Below are 21,175 nucleotides of genomic sequence, written 5' to 3' on the forward strand. Positions count from 1 at the left end.
CTCGTTCAAAGCATGCCACCGGAGTTGGGTTGGATTCGGCGTGGTCACGGACTCACGGCGTGGGTGCAGCGTTGGAGATCGGCGTGTGTTGTGATCGTGGTGGGTTCTTCGATTTTTTTTTTTTTTTTTCTCTTGGTGGTTTTTACGGTGGCCGTGTGTTGTGATTGTGGTGGTATTTTCTGAGGGAAATCGAGTCTTAGAGACTCGATTTCCACGTGGATTTTTTTCTCCACATCAGCAACGCATCTCATGGAAATCGAGTCTTTAAAACTCGATTTGCTACAGTAAAATCGAGTTCAAAGGACTCGATTTGTTAGAAACCAAATTTGTTTCAAACCTTTGCTTACTAATGATATTGTTTGAGTTTTGTAGTTATTTAAAAAATTTTGCCCCCAGCGTACCCACAAACCCTGTTTCTCCTTCCTCAGACCCTATTTCTCCTAGTCCCCTTCTTCTTTCCCGTTTCACCCACAACCACCACAACCCAGCAGGCAGCAGCGGCAGCACCACCCACAGCAACCGCAAACTCTCTAGATCGAAGAAGAGCGTTTCTCTTTCTCACAGTGTATCTGAGTTCCTTCCTTCCTCGCCTATCTGAGTTCCTTCCTTCCTGTCTTCCTCTCCTCACAGAACGTGGCTGTTTCGGTTGAGGTATCTCTCCATTCTTTTGCTTGATGATTTTTGTTTCCCTTATTACATTTTGTTATATGGATTGGTAGTAATGGTTTGCTGCTCGGTTTTGAACACACAACTCAGTTTCTGAGATTATAAGGAAGACAAACACACATTCAAAATTGAATCTTTATTATTGGTCTGAGAGTTTGGGTCTTTGACAGAGATATAATTGATTAATTGAGAGAGAGAGAGAGAGAGAGAGAGAGAGAGAGAGAAAAGCCCAGGAAAATTGATACGGATATGGACTCTTTAAGTCTCATCTATATCTCTGAGCTGTTCTTGTAATTCACGGGTTTAATGGAGTGTGCTTTGGCAAATCAGAGAATTGTGGGTCAATTGTCATCCAAAACATTGTATCTTGCCACAAGCTGTTCGGTTTTACTTCCAAAATATAATGTAAAAGTCAGTCTTTTACAAAGCCATAGTACTTTCCTTCCTACTGTTTTTCTTTTCTGTGTCTTATTTTTATGCTTAAGGGAGGTTTTAATTTATGAAATAAGCATTAGGTGGGATTAATAACCAATTAGTTGTGGTGAAATTGTCCTTCTGGCTTAGGCAACCATTCCCACTGACCGATTGGAAATAACTTGGAATGTAAATGTTCAAAGCCCTGTTGTTTTGCAACTTATCTTTTGGAATCCAGGTAGGACAGGCTTAGCAGAGGCGCAGACATTGTAATTGTTTGTTCAATTAGAAATAACAATGAATTGCTTTGTTGTGGCGTGGATGATTTTCTTTATTCCTGTGGTTTTTAATTGGAGCTCTGTCCTTTGGTTCAATTCTGACAGATGCTACAGAAATACCGCCAATACTGTCACATGCTGTATTTTAAAACTACAACCATAGTGTCATGTTTTTTCACCAGTTGTTTTTTTTTTAGCACATTCATTTCTTATTATGCTTTGTGTTTTTGTTTGTTCAATTAGAAATAAAGATGAATTGCTTTGCTGGGAAATTCCAGATAGTTGTTTGCAAACCATTTTTAAGGTTTCTTTGAATGTTGTGTAAAGAAGAAAATACAGATTGATCTTACTTTATTTACTTATTGTGTTTTTTGGTTCGTGAGAAATTAAAAGTTATGCATAAGTAAGCAGAAATAATGTGTGAACCAAATACTCTTTGTTCTTGGTCTGCAAAAGTTCGTGTCTTCCTCACTCATTTTAAAGGCTTTAATCATTTAATATAATGCTGTGAAACGAATGTCTTTGTTCTTTAAATTTAATGTAGTTGTGAATTTAATGTCTTTGATATCATTTTCATTGTCCTCACATATGTACGGTTCTGTTTTTTAGTTTTAATTTCAAAGAAAGTAAAAACTAATTGTATTTTTTACCAATTTTTTAGTTGAACCTTTATTTTGAACTAAATTATTTATTTTCCTTCATTTTTAACTCAATTTTATTTAACTATCCCGTGCATTGCACAAGTTAGCGATTAGTTCAAATAGGAAAAGGAAAACAAGAAAAACTCTTTGTTCTTCATAACGTAATTTGCATCATTCTCTCTCATAAACCCCAACAACAAGGTAAAGAACTTCACTTTGCAATTTCAAAACCCTATCTCTCTCTCTCTCTCTCTCTCTCTCTCTCTCTCTATTCATTGCCTTTTGTGAACTTTTTTGTGTGTAATTTAGAGAATAGAAGATAAGAGAAGAAGAAAAGAGAAGCAGAAATGTCGGAACGATTGACTCGTATAGCGATTGTGAGCTCTGATAGGTGCAAGCCCAAGAAGTGCCGCCAGGAATGCAAAAAAAGCTGCCCTGTTGTCAAAACCGGTACCTACTTTTTCATTCTTATTTGAATTGATGATGAATTGTTCTTGATCAGTATCTATTAATTGATTTTTTCTTTTTATCTAATAATTTTTTTAAATCATTATGAAATCAAGAAGAGCATGAATTTTTTGGTTAAGATTGCCATAAGATGGAAGGTATTATAGGAAAATAGGAGGGAAGGTATTATAGGAAAATCAAGAAGCTGAAAAAAACTATACAAAAAAGCCGATGGCATGCAATCTAGTAAATAGATGGTGATGAAAAGTAACCTTATTTAGGATAGAGTGGTAAAACTGATGCATGTTACTAGCTGAAATAGTTCACAGTGGTTCATTGAGTAACCTATCTAATCTTTTGAATAAAATGAATGAGTTCATTGAGTAACCTTAAGTAGTTGGGATTAAAGCTCAGCTGAGTTTAGTAGATAAGAGGGTCAAGAATTGTGAGTGCTTATAATAGTTAAGTACTTATAATAGTACTTATAATAGTTGAGTAACCTTACATTCGACGGGAATTTGATGTATGTTGTATGTGTTGTTGTGAGAATAGCTAGCAGGAGCATTATCTTTGGTGTGCTTGCATTTTGCTCGTTATACTGCGACTGAAGACTGCATTTGCTTCTTTACTTTCTAGCTAAGCTTCTTTATGGGTTGTTTTGCCTTCAACATGGAGTTTGGTTTATGATGATGAACTCTAATTCAAATGACACTTTCTCCTCCCTTAATAATGAGATGGAAGTTAAAAGTCTTGGGTTTAAGACCTACGTGGTTTGTGTAAATCACCAATACAAAAATGGAATTTGGATTATATATTCACGTCTTTTGGTGATAGATACAGTTTCTTACCATTTCTGCGCTATATATGCAGGAAAACTCTGTATTGAGGTTGCTCCTGCATCGAAGATTGCTTTCATCTCTGAGGAATTGTGTATTGGATGTGGTATCTGTGTCAAGGTTAGTAAATTACTGTTTTTTATAATTTTTCTTCTTTCTCTTGGTTGGTTGTATTCAATGGGATGTATTGATCTAACTAAGTATTCTACTGATGCAGAAATGCCCGTTTGAAGCTATTCAGATCATCAACTTGCCAAAAGATCTGGACAAAGATACAACCCATCGCTATGGCCCTAACACTTTTAAATTGCACAGGTTAGTTTTCTATTTCTTTTCCAGAAAAAAAAACGTGTATATCTTTTTCTTTAGTTTGACAGAGCAGGAAACTACTTAACAGGTTACCAGTCCCAAGACCTGGGCAAGTTCTTGGCCTGGTTGGAACTAATGGCATTGGGAAGTCCACTGCCCTTAAAGTTTTGGCTGGAAAACTGAAACCAAACCTCGGTCGCTTCAATGTAATATTCTCAGGCATCATTTCCTTAATGGCTTCTTGATGCATTTCCATTGCTTATCTTTTTGACTTTTATTATTTTTTAGAATCCTCCAGATTGGCAGGAAATCTTGACATACTTCCGAGGATCTGAGCTGCAGAATTATTTTACACGTATTCTTGAAGATAATTTGAAGGTGTGCCTTTTTGATTTAGAATGTTCTTTTACACATGTGACATACCTTGTTGAACTTGAAAAATAAATTGAATTTCTATCTACTTGTCTCACTATTTCATTATTGATGTTGATCTTCATGAGTAAATAACTAATGAAGCTTTGAAATATTTTAGTTGTTTACAAGGGTAAGGTTTATCTTTGCTACTCCCTTTTTTTCTTATTATCTTTGTTGTTTTAGTAGTCTACTTGGCTTGGTCCCTACTTATGTGCTTGGTACCATTCAATCTTTCATGGGCTCCAAAAAAATTGTGTATATTGTCAAGTCCTTATAAGGCAATTGTTTAACATATTCATTAGAAAGGCTAAACATTAAATGAGTACAAATTCGTAGGGTTTGATTAGTGTGGTCGCCTACCAAAAAAAGGAGTGGTAACTACTGTTAATTGAAATTATTCTCAAATCTTGACTTAGGCTTATAGATGATAGGTTTGATGGGTATCATGCAAAGTTTACACAAATTCAATTAACTTTTTTTTAATATCCATATAAAGTTTCTCTTATATAACAATGCATTAAACTTTGCACCATTGTTGGTAAAAGTGCGAAGCGCCAGAGGCCCTACATTTCTTTCCCCTAAAGTGAGGCGCATGTTAGGATTATGTTAGAAACTTGAACCAACTTGTCAATCAGATGCAAAATTGACTCATGTAAAGGAAGTGCCGATTGCCACTCAGAGGAGGCAAATCGGTACATCCATGCATTTTTAGAGTGCTGATTGGCACTCCTAGATCAACGTGGATCCGAATTTGCATGGGGTTCCCTCTCATTCTCATGCAGGTGATTCAACCTTGAGTTGGCAACCAAGAGCTCAGATTAGGGTTACTTCAAGTTTTGGATGTCAACTGTTAGAGTTAGTTAGAGTTAGCTAGCCTAGCAGATGCATGAATTGATTAAGCATGTGCATGTTTGTTAGGAGCCGCATTTAACAAGTTAAATGTGAAATTGCCCATCTTTAACATGTGCCGCAAAGGCTAACCTATAGGAGTGGGCTATGTGTGGCCAATACAATTGGAGCTTATGTGTACAAATATAGACATGTAATCCCTCATTTGATATCAATTAGGAGAATAAACTTGTTGCTTAGACTATTGTAGTCTTGCTTGGAGGTAGAGATCCTCTTGAAGTAATCTCATCTTGGAGAAGGTGATGCTCTCAAAGTCACAACCATTCCCATTCAACCTCTTATCACCTCTGAGTTCAAACCCTTATGAATTAATATCCACAACCCAAATCAAGTTCAAGCTAGACTAATCCAACTCACACAATGAGCTCTAGCTCAACTGGCACCTCCTCCCCTTACAAGTTCTAGGTGGAGGGTGGGGTCGTGGCCGTGGGTTCAAGGCTGATCAGGTGCACGTGTAGCTTACCAATCAAAAAGAAAATGCAACTCTTATCTGCAAACTGGAGACAAGGCATCCTGTATCAATCCATACCTGAAACACAAAATCCACAATCCCACACCCAGAACCCATCAAACAAACTCCAAGGCTGCTGATACCCAAATGATCCACACCCACTGTTGAAACCCAAAACAACGCCTGATGGCACCATTTGTTCTATATTTGTTCTTGTTTGAGATAGTTGATTTCATTCTTGAATTTGTTTGGGCTTTATAATGGTTGAGGATTTTATGGATTTAATTGTGGCTTGATTATATCTCTCTCCTTGTTGATGTAGTCCTGGAAGCCTATTAAAAGGAGGCTTTAGAAATAGTTTGAGGCAATGCATTTTGAATGAAAAATTTCTGATTAGATCTTGCTCTACAGCTTGATGGTGATTCCTAGCATCCCTAGATGTTGAAGCCCAGGGTTTGGCCTGTTTCCCTATTTGCGCCATTGATTTTTTTCCTACCCTCAGTTCTGCAGGAATGCAGTGTGGTTTGTCTAACTTAATGCTTGCATTAACTTGGTTAATTTGTATCTGACCACTTGGTGTACCAAGCCCATGGACTTCATGAAACTGCAAAAGACCTTTTTTATTTATTTATATATTTTTTTCGTGGATGGAGATATTAATTATAAGAACGTTTGATGGGTATGATTCACGAGCATCGGAAGTTGTCTTTATTAGTTTAATGCTGAATTTAATATGCTGTACGTACTTGGATCCCATGATTTTGATCATTTTGTGGGTTGTCTTTTGGTTGGATATTAGATACCTTTGTTTAACCTTTGTCTCTCTACTAAGAATGTATATATATTTTTTATTAGGCCATTATAAAGCCCCAGTATGTTGATCACATTCCAAAAGCTGTTCAAGGTAATGTAGGGCAGGTGCTGGACCAAAAGGATGAGAGAGACATGAAGTCAGAACTCTGCGCTGATCTTCAGCTGAACCAGGTTATAGACCGTAATGTAGGGGATTTGTCAGGAGGAGAGCTTCAGAGATTTGCTATTGCTGTTGTTGCTGTACAGAATGCAGAAATATATATGTTTGATGAACCTTCAAGTTACCTTGATGTAAAACAGAGGCTTAAAGCTGCTCAAGTTGTCCGTTCTTTGCTCAGGCCTAATAGGTTTTTGTTTCTCCAGCCATTTTCTTACTCTTAATCTTCAAATGATTTTATTGTTTGTATTAAGGACTTTTAAGAATGGTAATCACACTGTTTAAACTTCTTATTTCAGCTATGTAATTGTTGTGGAGCATGATCTTAGTGTCCTGGATTACTTGTCGGACTTCATTTGCTGTTTATATGGGAAACCGGGAGCATATGGAGTTGTAACCCTTCCCTTCTCAGTCAGAGAAGGAATCAATATCTTCTTGGCTGGATTTGTTCCAACAGAAAATTTACGTTTTCGGGATGAATCCCTTACCTTTAAGGTTATCTGTTAGCTTTGCTAATTTGTTGCCTTTTGACTTTGTTTAGCTGTACTCTTTTATTTACTTGTTGCCTTCTCTAGGTTGCTGAGACTCCACAAGAAAGTGCGGAGGAAATTGAGACATATGCACGTTACAAATACCCAACCATGACCAAAACTCAAGGAAATTTCAGGCTTCGTGTTGTTGAGGGTGAATTTACTGATTCTCAGATTATTGTGATGCTGGGTGAGAATGGGACTGGCAAAACAACATTTATCCGTATGCTGGTATTTTTTTTTCTTTACAACACTTTTGTGTTCTTTGTCATGTTTAGCTGTTTTAAGTTATTTTGGGATCTCCTGCTTTTTAAGAGGATGAATTATCCTGTTGGCTAAATCTGCAGGCAGGTTTACTGAAACCTGATTCTGTAGAAGGTTCTGATGTGGAGATTCCTGAGTTTAATGTTTCTTACAAGCCCCAGAAGATCAGTCCGAAATTTCCATCCACTGTGCGGCACTTGCTACATTCAAAAATACGTGATTCATACATGCATGCTCAGTTTGTGTCGGATGTTATGAAGCCTCTTCTTATTGAACAATTAATGGATCAAGAAGTTGTGAATCTTTCTGGTGGAGAGTTGCAAAGAGTTGCATTATGCCTATGCCTTGGGAAGGTAATAAGTTTTTTTTTTTTTTTAAATGAAAATGTATACTTTCTATTAATTGTGCTAAAGTGTAAATAACTAAGTAGTTTTTGTCAACTATTGTACAATAAATATGTATACAGTTGTGTGTTTTTCGGTTCTTGGCCTATTGTTGATTAGACATTATTATTTTTTGTTTGATTTCTATGCTTGTACGATAAAAGCATATATAGATTTTTTAGCTTGCTGTGCACAGATAATTCTGGGTAAATTCTATTGCATGTGTTCTGTTGTCAATATTATAAAGGCTTTTATTATCATTCATCAAATAATCATTGGTGTGGTATGAATTCCCTGTGGTAGTCATTTGTTGGGATTGTTACAGAAGTTTCTGTAAGTGCAACTAGACAAAGTGAAATATTTTTGGACATGGAGAATTCCAATGTTGCTTTATGCTGACTCGTCTTTTTTTTTTGTTGCTCTCTTCTGATTATTTGAAGGTGCTCTAATGTATGGCTTTACTTAATGCAGCCTGCAGACATTTATCTGATAGATGAACCAAGTGCATATCTTGATTCTGAGCAGCGTATAGTTGCTTCAAAAGTCATTAAGAGGTTTATCCTTCATGCAAAGAAAACTGCTTTCGTGGTTGAACATGATTTTATAATGGCAACTTATCTGGCAGATAGAGTTATTGTGTATGAGGGGAGGCCATCGCTTGATTGTATTGCAAATTCTCCACAGTCATTGTTGTCTGGGATGAATCTCTTCTTATCTGTGAGTGTCACAACTGTTTTCCTTGTTTACCTCTCTCTCTGTCTCTCTCTTCCTTCCATTGATGCATTGTTTTGCATTGCTTGCAGCATTTGGATATCACATTTAGAAGGGACCCAACTAATTTCCGCCCTAGAATCAACAAACTGGAATCAACCAAGGACAGGGAGCAGAAATCTGCTGGGTCCTATTATTACCTGGATGACTGACAATTTTAAATAGGTTGGTTCTTTCATATATCAAACTTATACAAGTTATATTTATGCACACTGTTGGCACCTAAACATTCACTGGGAATTTCGTTGGTTTGCAGTTGCTTCTATTTCAAAGTTTCAGTGCATTGGTCTGAGCAGTGGGTTCTCAATGAGCTATTTAGATACATGGGCATCGATTTGAGCAGTGGGATCTCAATATGTTGACATTCTCAATGAGCTATTTAGATACATGGGCATCGGTTTGAGCAGTGGGATCTCAATATGTTGACAAACGACAAGATGTCCTTTGCCTGTTGAAGGCAAAATGTTGTACTTCCGGCTTAAAATGAGTTTTCAGGCCATGTTACTTACTGATGCCAGTTTACTATATTTTCTCCTATAGTGTGTTCACCAATTTTGGTATGCCTATTTTTCTTTTACCGCATCAATGGTTGTCAATTGATTTATTGCTTTACATGTTTTGACTTTTGTAATTTCTGGGGTAATGTTTAAAACAAATTCCACCATAGTTTTTCTCTTGGAAAAATTTACTGGAATTGCTGAATATTTACTTTCATAATGTAATTAGGAAGATTTTTTGTTCCTAAAAATTGGTTGGGGTGAGTAGCTGGATGTAGAGGGCATGATCTCAAGTAAAAACGTGAGCATTGAGCTGGTGGCTTTTCAGCACTACTCTTCGTCATCTATGATCTCTTGATTTTGATTAGGAAAGAAGACTCAACTAGAAGTTATAGTTGAAGGTTAAACGGTATATTCATTTAAGTGCAAAACAAAAGGTGTCATGGTTCATGCTAAAGGCATTAAAGCACTAGCATCAACACTTCAAAAAAAAAAAAAATAATTAGCATTTGACACATCAAAAAGTCATATTATTCACTTTAACAAATCAATTTACAATTCATTCTACGTCATATCTCTTATTTTTTTTAATAATTAATTTCAGTATCACTCTCTCTCTTCATCACTGTGTCTTCATATTTCACACCATAAAACCCACTACCCACCAATACAGTAAAACCCAAAATTGCGGCCTAGCACCACCGGAAATCCACCATTACCAACAAAACCCCAACCCACCGTCACCCAACCAACACCATAAGCCTTCACAAAACCCAAATCAAATCAAAACCCATTGCAAAACATAAAAAATAAAAAGAACAAAAACTCAAATAACCCAAATAAAAAGAACTCCACCAATCTGAGAGCGGCAGAGCAAGGTGGTTATGGTTATGAAGAAACCACAAATCTGAAAAAAACTAACTACAATCCACATCCAAAACCACCCAATCATTGCAAATCCAAAACCACCTTTAACGCAACCCATAACCACAGCTGCCGTCGATGACCCATGAAAGAACCAAAAAATGGACCACCGCCTATACAACTGAAGCCACGACCACAACTGTCGTCGATGACCCACAAACCAACCACAATACCAGACCACCACTGAAGAGGGACAAGAAAGAGAGCGAGAGGTCTGAGCGGGGTTGAGAAAAGAGAAAGGCGACAGGTAGAGGACAGATAGAAGAGAGAAAGAGTCAGTAGAGAAGAGAGATAGATATAAAATTAGTAAAATTTTTACAACTTTTGGCCATACTATCTCATATTTAGAACTGCATTGTAGCTTCGTGGTAAAACTTCTGAAATTTGAGACATCTAATCTTAGCTCAACCTTTGGTGGGAGAATGTGAGTGATTTTTTTTTGCATATTTGATGTGAATTACATGCTAAATAAGCAATAAAATTCCATATTTATTCTTATAACGTGCTTCAAAAATCCTTGATCTACTGTGTTGCTCTTACACTGTCTAATTTTGATAGACTTGACATTGGAAGCACGTTAGCAGCTCAAGGTTGTCTTGTAGACTTTGATAGAAGAACTACCTTCTGACACATCCTTGATTCCACTTGCATTAAATTGAAATAATTTAATTCAGTAGCTCAAGCTTCTTTGACAAATAGAATGACCAAGCTTAAACATATAATCATAAGCTTTTAATACTCAACCTGACCAAACTCTTTTACAATCCTAACATTTATATATTAAATTTAGGGAAACATGAACTCATGCAAATAAATTAAATTTTGATAAAGCCTGTAAATCCAAACCTATACCTTTGGAAGGCAACATTTGAAAATAATTAGGGTAGCCACCTTCCATCATTTTAATAGTACATTGGTTTAGAAACATAAGAAAGATTAAATTGCATATATTTCATCATCGCTGTACTTTAAAATGTTTCACTTTAATCCATCTACTTTCAAAAATTTTCCTAAAAGGTTCATATGCTATTCAACAACACCCCTCACCCCCCACCCCCTCCCCAAAAGAAAAAAAAAAAGATAAAGAAAGAAAGAGAGCCACATCAATTTTGTGCTTCATTCTCCAAAATTTTTCTGTGATAGGAAATGCATCAGGATTGATATGGATAGGCCAAAATTATAGGAAAACATTAAGGTGCCCATCCACGTATCCAATATCTTCATTCTTCAAGCAACTTTCTTACCAGTTACAATCCCGATGTCCTCTTTCTGGGGGATCTCTGTTTCTTTCCAGCCCTAAAGAATCCTACACACGAATAATTGAGCACCCAGGCTATCAAATCAAAACTCATTCTTCTTTAGTACTGCCCCCAACTAAATTTTCTACAGATCCATTAGCACTAAATTCATCCTTAAAGCCATATGCAATTGAATCACAATCTGATTCCGTATCTGTCTCCTTAGATGCTGTTTCTGGCAATGTTGGATCATGAATTGATCGGTATTGAATTGATTTCAAGAAGTTGAAATAGGCATACTTGATATCAAATTGCATATCGTACCCTGCAAACATATTTTTATCTTAGTATCTACAAACATATTAAAGCTAAACTTGCAAGGGGGAGAAAACAGCTTGATCCTCACAATAATTTATTGCAATAGTCCGCCCTCCAGCATCTGGACTCTGCCTAACGTGATGAAACCACATACTTGGCCTGCATTAACCCCATCTCATCAGCCTTGAAATTACCACAAATCTATTAAATTAGGAGAAAGTGCCATATCAAAGAATAGGATTCCATGTTAAGAATTCAACTTACAACCACAAAAATCCAAAGGTCTTTCTTCTAATGACTAGTTACCACCCTCTTTTCTTTTGTGAAATTGGTTACGTTCAAATGCTCAAATAACTACAAAATTAATGTTTCTCCTTAGGATCCTAAGGAGATGGAGGCATCATTGAATTCAGGTATACTGTAGAGATTTCCATTGACACTAACTCATCTACTCTTAACATAGATATGCAATGATTGATATACAAGGGAAGGAAAAAATGATAAAAATAAAAAATTCTGGTAGAAGTTTTAGCATGCCACAACTTGCCCTAAACAAAAATTAACACTTCAATAAATTTGATGGAAGCATATTCCATCAAACTAGAATTGTTAGATTTTTTTTTTAATTTTTCATAGGACACGCTGCTTGTATAGCTGCAAGGCAGTAAGCCAGTCCACACATATCCTATACCAAGCACATCCATACTAAAGATCTGTCTAACAACATCCAATGCAGTATCAATGCTGAGTCATGTCCAACATGGGTACTTCACCCATACCTTGTGTGCATATGAGAAAATCATTGTGGAGCCTTTGTGATGCTGTCCACTTGGTCTGTTTCAACCAGCTTTTAATTCTGTTTGCTGCATTGTAAGGGTTAGAATGGGTCAACCAATTCATTTTAAGTTGATAGCTCAATCTAGCATTTGCTGAAAGCTAGTGATTTGGTCTGCTATTTATCACATAATCAACTATCCTAGTTCCTGCCTCTAAAACCACTCAAATCCCTATTAGAACATCCATGCTGCAGGCCTATCCAACAATACCTTACACCCACATTGAGGCTGTACTGGGTCCAACATAAAATTTCACCCATAATGAAATGTACATGTGACAGAACTGTTAACTATCATTGCTATTGTGATCTTTGCTGTATTGTTTGGTTCATATTGAATAAATCAATCCTTTTAAGTTTTCCCTGTGAGTCAAAACCTCAATGTGAACCTGCCAAAAAAGCTAGGGAATGATCTGCTATTCATCACCATTTAATTTATACTAATTTATACCCAGCACCATCCTCTGTTCATCCACATAAACCAACATGGCTTCTCTCTCACAATTACCATAACTCAGGTTTTGTCAAACTTAAATTAATGCACTCAATCTACGTATATACAGAGCAAGATAAAAAATAAAAAGCATGCAAAGATTGAACCCAAAAAAAAAAAAAAAACTTTGAATGTCAGGAATAGAGAGAACAATCCTAGTTTGTCATTATTTTCCAGTTACAAGAAATGTCTACTTGTGTTTTATCAAAAGTCTACCTGTGCGTTTTGGTTTTGCTATGTGATCTGAGTTGTTTTATACTGCAAAGACGTCTTATATAAATTGATCTAATTCATTTGTTCTGACTATCTACCATAATAGTTTTATGCTAATTGTGTTTAGTGGCTGACTAACCATTAGAGAGAAAGAGGGAGAAGCTCAAAAAGGAAGGAAAGCCAGTAAGTTTTCTTTTATAAAATAATTCTGAAGTATTACGTTATTTATAATAATTATAAAAAAAATCTCAAGTATTAAGCTCAGTTGATTGCAAGATTTTAAGAACTTTCCTGTTTTAACTCTTAATTGGACGCTGCTAATTATAGAAAATGATGGAAAATGATGTATAAATTTCTAATACACTCCACGACAAATAACATGAGATTTTTTATTTATTTATTGATAAGTAAGAAGAGTATTTATATTATAAAAAAATAAAAAATAAAAAAACTACTTCATGCAAAAAATTGCAAAGTAGTCAAATAGTAAAAGCAAGAGGAAGAAAGAAAGAAAGAAAACACAGAAAATTAAGTACAGGAGAGAAGAGAGCTTATAAGTAATGGAAGGGAATCACTAGATGTGAGTCCCCAAGCCCTTAGACCAGTCAAACATATAACCGCAAAATGAAGCAAGCAACTGGTCTCATAAACTGTCGACATCCCCAAACAGGTGTCTATTACCACATCCCCAAGCAGAGGGGGAAAAGGTTGTTTGGAGTTGACAAAATCAATCTAAATTTAGCCCCACCATCAGTAGTAATTATGATATCAGGTCCAACAAAGTCAACCAACATCAATTGAACATCTAGTGTCCACACCACCTAGTCTTTGAGGAAAAGGATCGGGAATGGCCTACATAAATAATTTTATATATTTTTCTAAGATAGAGAGATTGAGTTTGATAAATTCATCACCTTCTTTATAGCTAGAAGTTTGTGATTACCGAGGCTTTATTTGTTCCTTTTATTCTTCAATTCATCATTTTTCATACTAAAAACCTATAAAGTTCTCCAATTTTGTGAAACCAAGTATCTGTAAGTCCTTAAACATCAAACCCTGTAAAAGAAACCTTTGGAAAATTGTAGTACTCTTTCGGATCCCTACTCTCCTTAGGGGGAGTATTGAGGTCTAGATTATCAAGAAACCTAATCTAGGGTTGAATTTCTTAAACATCCTTGTCCTTTTAGACAGGAAAAAGGTATGGGGGGTTGGGGGGGGGGGGGGGTTTGGTGAGATTAGAAGCAATCTAGATGGTTGATATAAGGCAGGTAAATAGGGGGCGGGGGGCATAAAATGAAAAAAAAATAAAAATAAAAATGAGAAGATGTCATATGGGTGAGATATGAAGATCAAATATGCATCATGTATTACTAAACAAGTGAAAAATTGAAGGCTATTTGAAGAGAGGGAAAAAAATAGGCAGCACAAAACAAAATGAAATCAGTACTAACAGGAACTCTGGGGCAAAAAAAAAAAAAATATATATAACAAAATCTCGGCTATAGAGACATGACTATAAAAGGATAAAGAGAAAGGACAACCCCTTCCTTCTTTTAAGCCGTCTTATTCACAAATTGATGCCTGCACTTCACACTAACATATACACTTTTTTTTAAAGGGGGAAAGAGGGTGGTTTGCAGTTTGGAACAGCATATACACCTATAATTTATCTGATGATCTTTCAAAAATTCAACCATGCCACAACCAGAAATTGCCCACTGGAGGACACCTACTTATTTACTTACATAAACAGCTTCCAAATTTTCCAAGCATCCCAAGACAAAAAAGGAGATCTTGAAAGTTTCAGAAAAAGGTACAAAAACAGATTTAATGGGAGAGTCTAGCTAATAGCAGCCAGTTGTATAAAATTCAATAATTCTGAGAGGAGACAGCTTTTAGCTTAAGAAGCAAATTCACATTACTGAATCAGAAACTACAAACTTCACGTCCCATAAAAGAATTTAGCTTTGCAGGTTCAGGTAGCTTTGATGAATCTCTTTCATTGAAACATAATAAATGAAAATTGAATATTCAGAATAGTAGCACAACTTTCACTTTAAAGTCAATAGAGGAAGGCAAAGTGTTATGAATTATGCAAGACATCCTAGTTCATCCAAAATAAGTGATTATGCTGATTTTCTAATATAACTGTTGTAGATTTTATGGTTAAGTATAATGACCCATTTGCTTGTTAATTTTAAACAAGGTAGGTTAATAACAAGGTAGGTTATAGATATGTTCTTGGTCTCCTGGCTCTATTCAATGGGTCTGTGGATTATTATAGACAACTTCTTTTGCATTTTTTTTTTTATTACAAAAACCACAAATTGACTCTAATAAGCATCCCCTTTGTTTTGTTCTATTTTTTATTTCTTCAAATTGCACAGATAACTATTTTATCCTTGCTAGCATTTGTGTAATATTGCACCCTGCATTTGGAACAAAAGAAAATTTGTTCTACTTGTGTAAATTCAAGTGTATGGAACACTAAGATTCTCCACAAAAACGCGAACAAGAAGTTACTCGCGGCATCATCCCATGCAAATTCAAGTCTTCTGGTTAATTCTATCTTTAAATTCTGAGAGATGGGTGTTCTAGACTCTTAGTTCATATGCAAAAAATTTTATCAATCATGCAAGACATCATTAGTTCATCGAAAAACTAAAACCGGTGATCATGTTGAGAAAGAAAGTAGTAGAGCTTACAAGTAAAGAATCTGTCCAGGCTTGACCGTACACTGAAAGGGCTTTGGGCCATTGAAATACAAGGGGAATTTGGACATCTCAGCCTCCATATTCTCCGGTGATAGACAAGGATTTACACTGCACCAAGGCACGTACCTCGCAGGCTTTTCCAGCTCCAATGCAAACTCTCCAGACTCCTGGGAATAGGAATAACGAGCAGCAGGGTAGTTGCGGATGTACATACGGTGATAATCAGTGGGAGGAAGTAACAGAAAATGCTTCTCACCAGACACGACGGCGTATAGATTCTCGTAGTGATCCTTATGGAAAGAAGTGACAGAGCGATGGTTACCAATCCATAGATTAACAGCTTCAGGAAGGGACCCGAGTGCCTCAGTAGCCCACGGTATGTGATCATCGCAGTCCGAAGAAAGCGCCGAGTATTCGGAGCGGAAGCAATCGTTCTGTTGCTGCAAATAAGCAACAAATTTCTGGGTATTGGAATTAGAATCTGAATTCGTTGTTATGAGATGTAAAGCTTCGCGGAATGGGAGTTGTTGCACGTGTGGCGAAGCGAAGCAGAGGTTGTTGTTGTTGTTGTTGGTGTTGGGGAATGGGACGAGTGCGTCGGCGTTGCCGTGTGGGGTGAGGTGAACGGAGACGTTTGGAGAAGCGGAGAGTGATTGGGTGAGGTAGGTGTGTTGAGACCAAGAGGAGAGGGCGGGCCAGTGGAGAGTGGCGGAGGAGATTAGGCAGGGCTTGTTTTGAGAAACGTAGTCTCTTAGGAATTGGAGTGGGGTTGGAGGGGAGTTTAGGTGGTCTATTTCTGTGCTGTTTCCTAGACTCAGCTCCCTCACTTCCTCCCACAATGCCTCCAACTCTTTGTTCATTCTGTGATGTCTGCTTTCTGCCTTCTGCTGCCCCCTTTAAATTTTATTGTGATTTTGGGCCTGTTTTACGATCTGCTTTTTAAAAAGGGGAGTGCTACGATCCATGAGGAAATTTGGCATTTAACATGATTTTTGAAACACTTTGGATAGTAAGCACAATTTTTAAACGATTTATTTTACTGCATTTGGTATCATTTTTGTAACATTTTAATTAGTTGTCTAGTTTGCAAAACCATTCAGTAAATTAGCATCTCGAGTGTTTAAAACTCAAGTTGCAAGTGTTCACGTCTGACATGAAAAAAAATTTACAGGGAATTCAGAGTTTTTAAGCCTTGAGTTCTACCATTTTCTTTCCAGTTTAAAGAATGCAAGAGAGTTGTAAAAGGAAAACGGGTTTTCTTCTTGAGGATTTCTCCAAGTTGAATGACGTTAGTGGTTAACTTTAAAGTTTAGGACAGTCATAGATAGGAGTGGTTTTTGAGTTTTGAAAGACTAATTTAGGTTTGAATTAGTGGATTAATAAGGTGGTAACATTTTGCCACTAATTTTAAATGAAAGGTGAGGATTTACATTGTAAAGTATCTTAAGAACTCTAGAGGGTCTGAATCCTCACACCACCTCCATCATGGATTCTCATAATTAATAGCCAAAAAAAAAAAAAAAAACAAAGGCTAAAATCAGAACTAAGTCTGATACATGCTAAATTATCATGCCAGAAAATATATTAAGAATGCTTCAGATTTTTGCGAGGTTTGGCATCTGAATAAAATATACATGTCAAAACAATTAACAGAGTTGACAATAAGGCTGAAATAAAAGTGACAACGGATACAATTCTAGCATGAGTCTTTATCCCTGAAGGTATTCTCCACACAATCTCTTCACTTTCCAGTTCAGAACTAATACTGGTTGAAGTAAATAAACAGCTCTGATTATGCGACGTCCCCTCTATGCTATAGCACACAAACAAATCAGGTGGACCAAATTTGACTCTTGAATAACCACTTTTATCTAGAGGCTGCAAAAGAAAAAAGAAATTTCAAGATGTATTGCAAGCTTTCCCTTGTAGCCAGTCAGTTACTGAAAGAAGAGCAGAAAACAGACTATAATTCCAATTAATATTAGTCCAAATAAAAGAAATTTATGTAGTCTATGTTAAATTTTACCCCACGATTCTTCTGACAGCAAGTAAAAGTAACTACTTTGCATAATGATATATATATATATATATATATATATATATATATATATCAAAAGGAAAAATCATGTTATCCAACCATGTGTAGAAATTTTGGCCAGATGTTTAATACGAGAACTAAGAAACGCTTTCAGATACTAAATTATGAAAGAAGGGATAAGAAATAGTTCTGTTTCTTTAAACACAATTCTTAATATCCTTATCACTTACCGGATAACGTGCATGTAGAGGAAGTTCTATGTTGATGTCGAGTTCATTCTTGTGACCAACGTCCACGTGAATCTCAACAACAGATCGGTTCGAAAGAAATGAAGGAAATTCCAAATTTGTGTCTCCAAAAACAGATACATCACTAAACGCTGCAATAAATGGTTTAAACTAATTAGCTTGAGAAAGAACAGTGCAAAATGCTTGGATCTAAGAATTTTGATAACATTTATTTATTGATTTTCAGTAGAAAAAATTAATATAGTATTTTTACCACCATGCTGCAGAAGATGTTGTAGCTCAAATGGGTCAGCAAAAACACCTGAGGGCAGTCTTTCAATAATTATGACCTCACATGAGTGAGTTGATAGATCAGTTATGGATTCTAGATCCATGCTAAATCTGATGGATGAGGACAGATGACGATGAGAACCTTCACCAATCAGATTGTGCTGTAGAACTGATAATCTTGGCACAAGGTTCAAATTATCTGGCAGCTTCCCACACATGCCCAACGGAAGTACTTGTGCTATGAAATCTTGGAAATCTGAATCAAGCAAGCTCCCATACTTTTCATAATAAGATTCCATTATAAAGTTCTTGAAACTGCAAAAAGAGCTGATATTTGAGTTGTTGGGATCAAAATCTGGATTACCCCTTCGTGCCTGAAAAAAAGTATACGTGTGAGAAAAAGAAATACTAAAATCAGTTGTATCAGAAAGGAGGATGAAAATTGGCAAAGATTTTTCCCTGGAACATTGTGATACGGTGCTCGTTACAATATCATTAAATATTTTTTTTGATGGAACAGTATCTTTAATTGGGTACTAATGATAATTCATAAATTCTAGAAGTGCAGAATTGCATAAAAACTCTATTTTCTTTTCTTTATTTCTTTATTGCAGAACCTAGGAACTCGCCCTCCATCAGATTATTATGGGCAAAGAAAGTGCCATTTTAACTTGTTAGGCACAATTATGATTGATACTACTTTGGGATCTAAAGTAGTTTAGGTTTTAAGTGCATAATTGCATTCTTCTTTCCTTTTAATGCTTCAAAAATGGTCCACCTACACCAATGTGTTACTGTATTTTCAAATTCCGTAGTAGGTAATCTCTTCATGTTCATATCAGATTGGATTGCTTTACATTTCATCCTCAAGACAGTCATAATGAAGCAACTGGAAAGCTATAATGGCTTAAAGATGTTCCCAAGCATTACAGTTTAGATGCTTGGACTGCCAACATTGGTTTCTTTTAGTATTTTGAATGAATCAATACGCTCACACATTGATCACTCACTAATATCATTGAGCAAAGGAATTCACACAACTGGTGTGTTCATTGAAGACTATATGAGCCATCAACAGAACTGAAAATGAAAAAGAGACCTAAATTGCAAGGGGCTTGCTGTTGCAATTAAAACCCAATCTCTTTCAAAATGGATAAAGGTTTCTAAGCATGGATAGTGATTAAAGGCACAACAAGTGCTTCTTCAGATAAAAAAAACACAATATCCCAGGGAGAATATATTCTGTTTCCAAGGTGATGATGACAAACCAAACATAAAAATTATGCAAAGGGTAGGGAACTTGCCTAGGTAGATTTGAGAAGTGAAAGAAGCACTGTGAAAAGAATAGATTGGTATCCACAACGTAAATCCTTTTTACTTTCTACTGTAACTAAGGTCATATTTGTTGCAACAGTCATGTTCTTCCACAGAGTCTCTACCTATGCTGTTTTTATTCTCCACTTAGTGACTTGAATTAAATGACTCTTCACACCAGTGCATTTATAGTTCTTTGTCACACAACACACACCAAGGGAAAAAAAAGAAAAAAGCAATGGTTTTGAATTATAAACTCTTAAAAATTCAGCTAACAAAAAGTAAGGTCAACTCACCTCACTTGAGATTGAAGAACTATGCATGCAGGAGCCAGTGCCAAAAAAGAATAGCAACGAAATTCCAACTAACAGATAAATGCATAACTGAAAATGCCGCCAAGTTTCCATGGAGTAACTGCAACAGAATAAAAATTGGAACTATAAATACACATCAATAAAAAAATAAAAAGAAGAAGAAAAAAACTATAAGGGTTCGTTTGGATTGAGGGAGAGCAAGGAGAGTAGAGTAGAATTGGCTGAAAATAAGCTAATTTTAGGCCAAATCTACTCTATTTTACTCTACTCCCCCTCCCTCCCTCCCTCCCTCCCTCCCTCTCTCTCAAACCAAACGAACCATAAATTCACTCCTCCTCCTCTTCCTCCTCCATTGAGCCCATACACAATCAGCGTCAAGACTTTACTAAACTTAATACTACAAAGAAGCGAATCCCAAAATAACAAAAAGAAATCTCCTTGTCTGCATTAAGGATTTGTAAAATCCTATATCAGTGAAGGACTCCTAGTCCTAATCCTACAAACACAAATCCTCAGCCCCCACTTTTTTTTTTTTGTGTTTCATTTTACACTCACACAATCAAAACCCAGAGCAATTGGTGGAGTATAAAGTGGGCATATCAGAGGGTTTTTATTCCTACTACTAAATTCTCATCTGAATCTAATAATTAACAACCTCTCCTCTTAAGAGTCAGATTTCGAAAATACTGCAGCAGCCCTTAATAAAATTTCCACAAAGTAATCAATACCCTTTATTTTTATTTTTTTAATAAAATCATCCAATCCTTCAAGAACAACAACAACAAAAATTCTGTTTCTCACCTAGAAAAGATCAAATGTATGTAATTATATCTCTATTCTGCAGAGAGTAAAAAACCACAAACAGAGGCACAAGGCATAAGTAAAAACTCACCTAAATCAGCTTCTGATTCTTCTTCTTCTTCTTCAGCTAACCATGGACGAGGGACCTCTCTCTTCTGCACAGAGTGAGAGAGAGAGAGAGAGAGAGAGAGAGAGAGAGAGAGAAGGCATATTATGGGCCTGGAAGAAGCAAAGAGGCTCATTTAGTCAATACATTTGTTGGGCTTGTATGTCAGAACCAAGCCCACAATTTATAAACGAGCTCTCTCAGTAACACCCATTTGCTTGTATTTGCAAAATTGATATGGCCAAAATTGGCAATTAACTCCGATTGCAAAACTATATAGTAAGTTGGCAACATTTTGAAATTATATATCAAATTAACATCTCGTGTTTTAAAAACTTGATTTTTCCTTTCAAACTCGAGGCTTTAAGACTCGATTTATGTGATTTGTTTTGGCTTTTCGCCACGTGAAAAAACTCCAAAGCAGAACATGATCAAAATATGAAAACTGAGTCTTTAAAACTCGATTTACAAGTCTTAAATTGAGTCTTTTAGATTTAAAATGTTAGTTAAAAATATAATTTTGAAATATTACCAACTAACTATATGGTTTGGGAATTTGGGTTAATTGT

The 21,175-nt window shown here is 36.1% G+C and overlaps 3 protein-coding genes across 4 annotated transcripts; 1 reads left to right on the forward strand and 2 right to left on the reverse strand.

The window, feature by feature from the left end:
• The first annotated feature begins 396 nt into the window (after window positions 1-396).
• On the forward strand, window positions 397-8,967 carry LOC142613432 (ABC transporter E family member 2). Of its 2 annotated transcripts, XM_075785799.1 has the most exons (13): window positions 397-651; window positions 2,309-2,449; window positions 3,317-3,402; window positions 3,500-3,597; window positions 3,680-3,797; window positions 3,880-3,969; window positions 6,221-6,525; window positions 6,635-6,830; window positions 6,911-7,096; window positions 7,213-7,482; window positions 7,984-8,229; window positions 8,316-8,448; window positions 8,540-8,967. In XM_075785799.1, exons 2-12 carry the CDS (start codon window positions 2,347-2,349, stop codon window positions 8,433-8,435), a joined length of 1,818 nt encoding a protein of 605 aa, XP_075641914.1. In that variant the 5' UTR covers window positions 397-651; window positions 2,309-2,346; the 3' UTR covers window positions 8,436-8,448; window positions 8,540-8,967. The 2 variants fall into 2 exon arrangements, with proteins under 2 accessions (XP_075641914.1, XP_075641913.1); XM_075785798.1 differs by lacking the exons at window positions 397-651; window positions 2,309-2,449 and having other exon boundaries at window positions 3,130-3,402.
• A 1,844-nt stretch (window positions 8,968-10,811) lies between these two features.
• LOC142612812 (lysine-specific demethylase JMJ32) lies at window positions 10,812-16,463 on the reverse strand. The gene is made up of 3 exons (XM_075784973.1): window positions 15,507-16,463; window positions 11,349-11,419; window positions 10,812-11,267 (listed from the first exon to the last, which is right to left on the reverse strand). Exons 1-3 carry the CDS (start codon window positions 16,373-16,375, stop codon window positions 11,053-11,055), a joined length of 1,155 nt encoding a protein of 384 aa, XP_075641088.1. The 5' UTR covers window positions 16,376-16,463; the 3' UTR covers window positions 10,812-11,052.
• Window positions 16,464-17,044: 581 nt separating this feature from the next.
• On the reverse strand, window positions 17,045-20,733 carry LOC142612829 (uncharacterized). The gene is made up of 5 exons (XM_075784993.1): window positions 20,592-20,733; window positions 19,682-19,799; window positions 18,055-18,445; window positions 17,784-17,932; window positions 17,045-17,393 (listed from the first exon to the last, which is right to left on the reverse strand). The coding sequence occupies exons 2-5, from the start codon at window positions 19,790-19,792 to the stop codon at window positions 17,100-17,102; spliced, it is 945 nt and encodes a 314-aa protein (XP_075641108.1). The 5' UTR covers window positions 19,793-19,799; window positions 20,592-20,733; the 3' UTR covers window positions 17,045-17,099.
• Between the last annotated feature and the right edge of the window lie 442 nt (window positions 20,734-21,175).

The sequence above is a fragment of the Castanea sativa genome, chromosome 10 (genome assembly GCF_040712315.1).
Source record: "Castanea sativa cultivar Marrone di Chiusa Pesio chromosome 10, ASM4071231v1".
NCBI classification, from domain to species: Eukaryota; Viridiplantae; Streptophyta; class Magnoliopsida; order Fagales; family Fagaceae; genus Castanea; species Castanea sativa.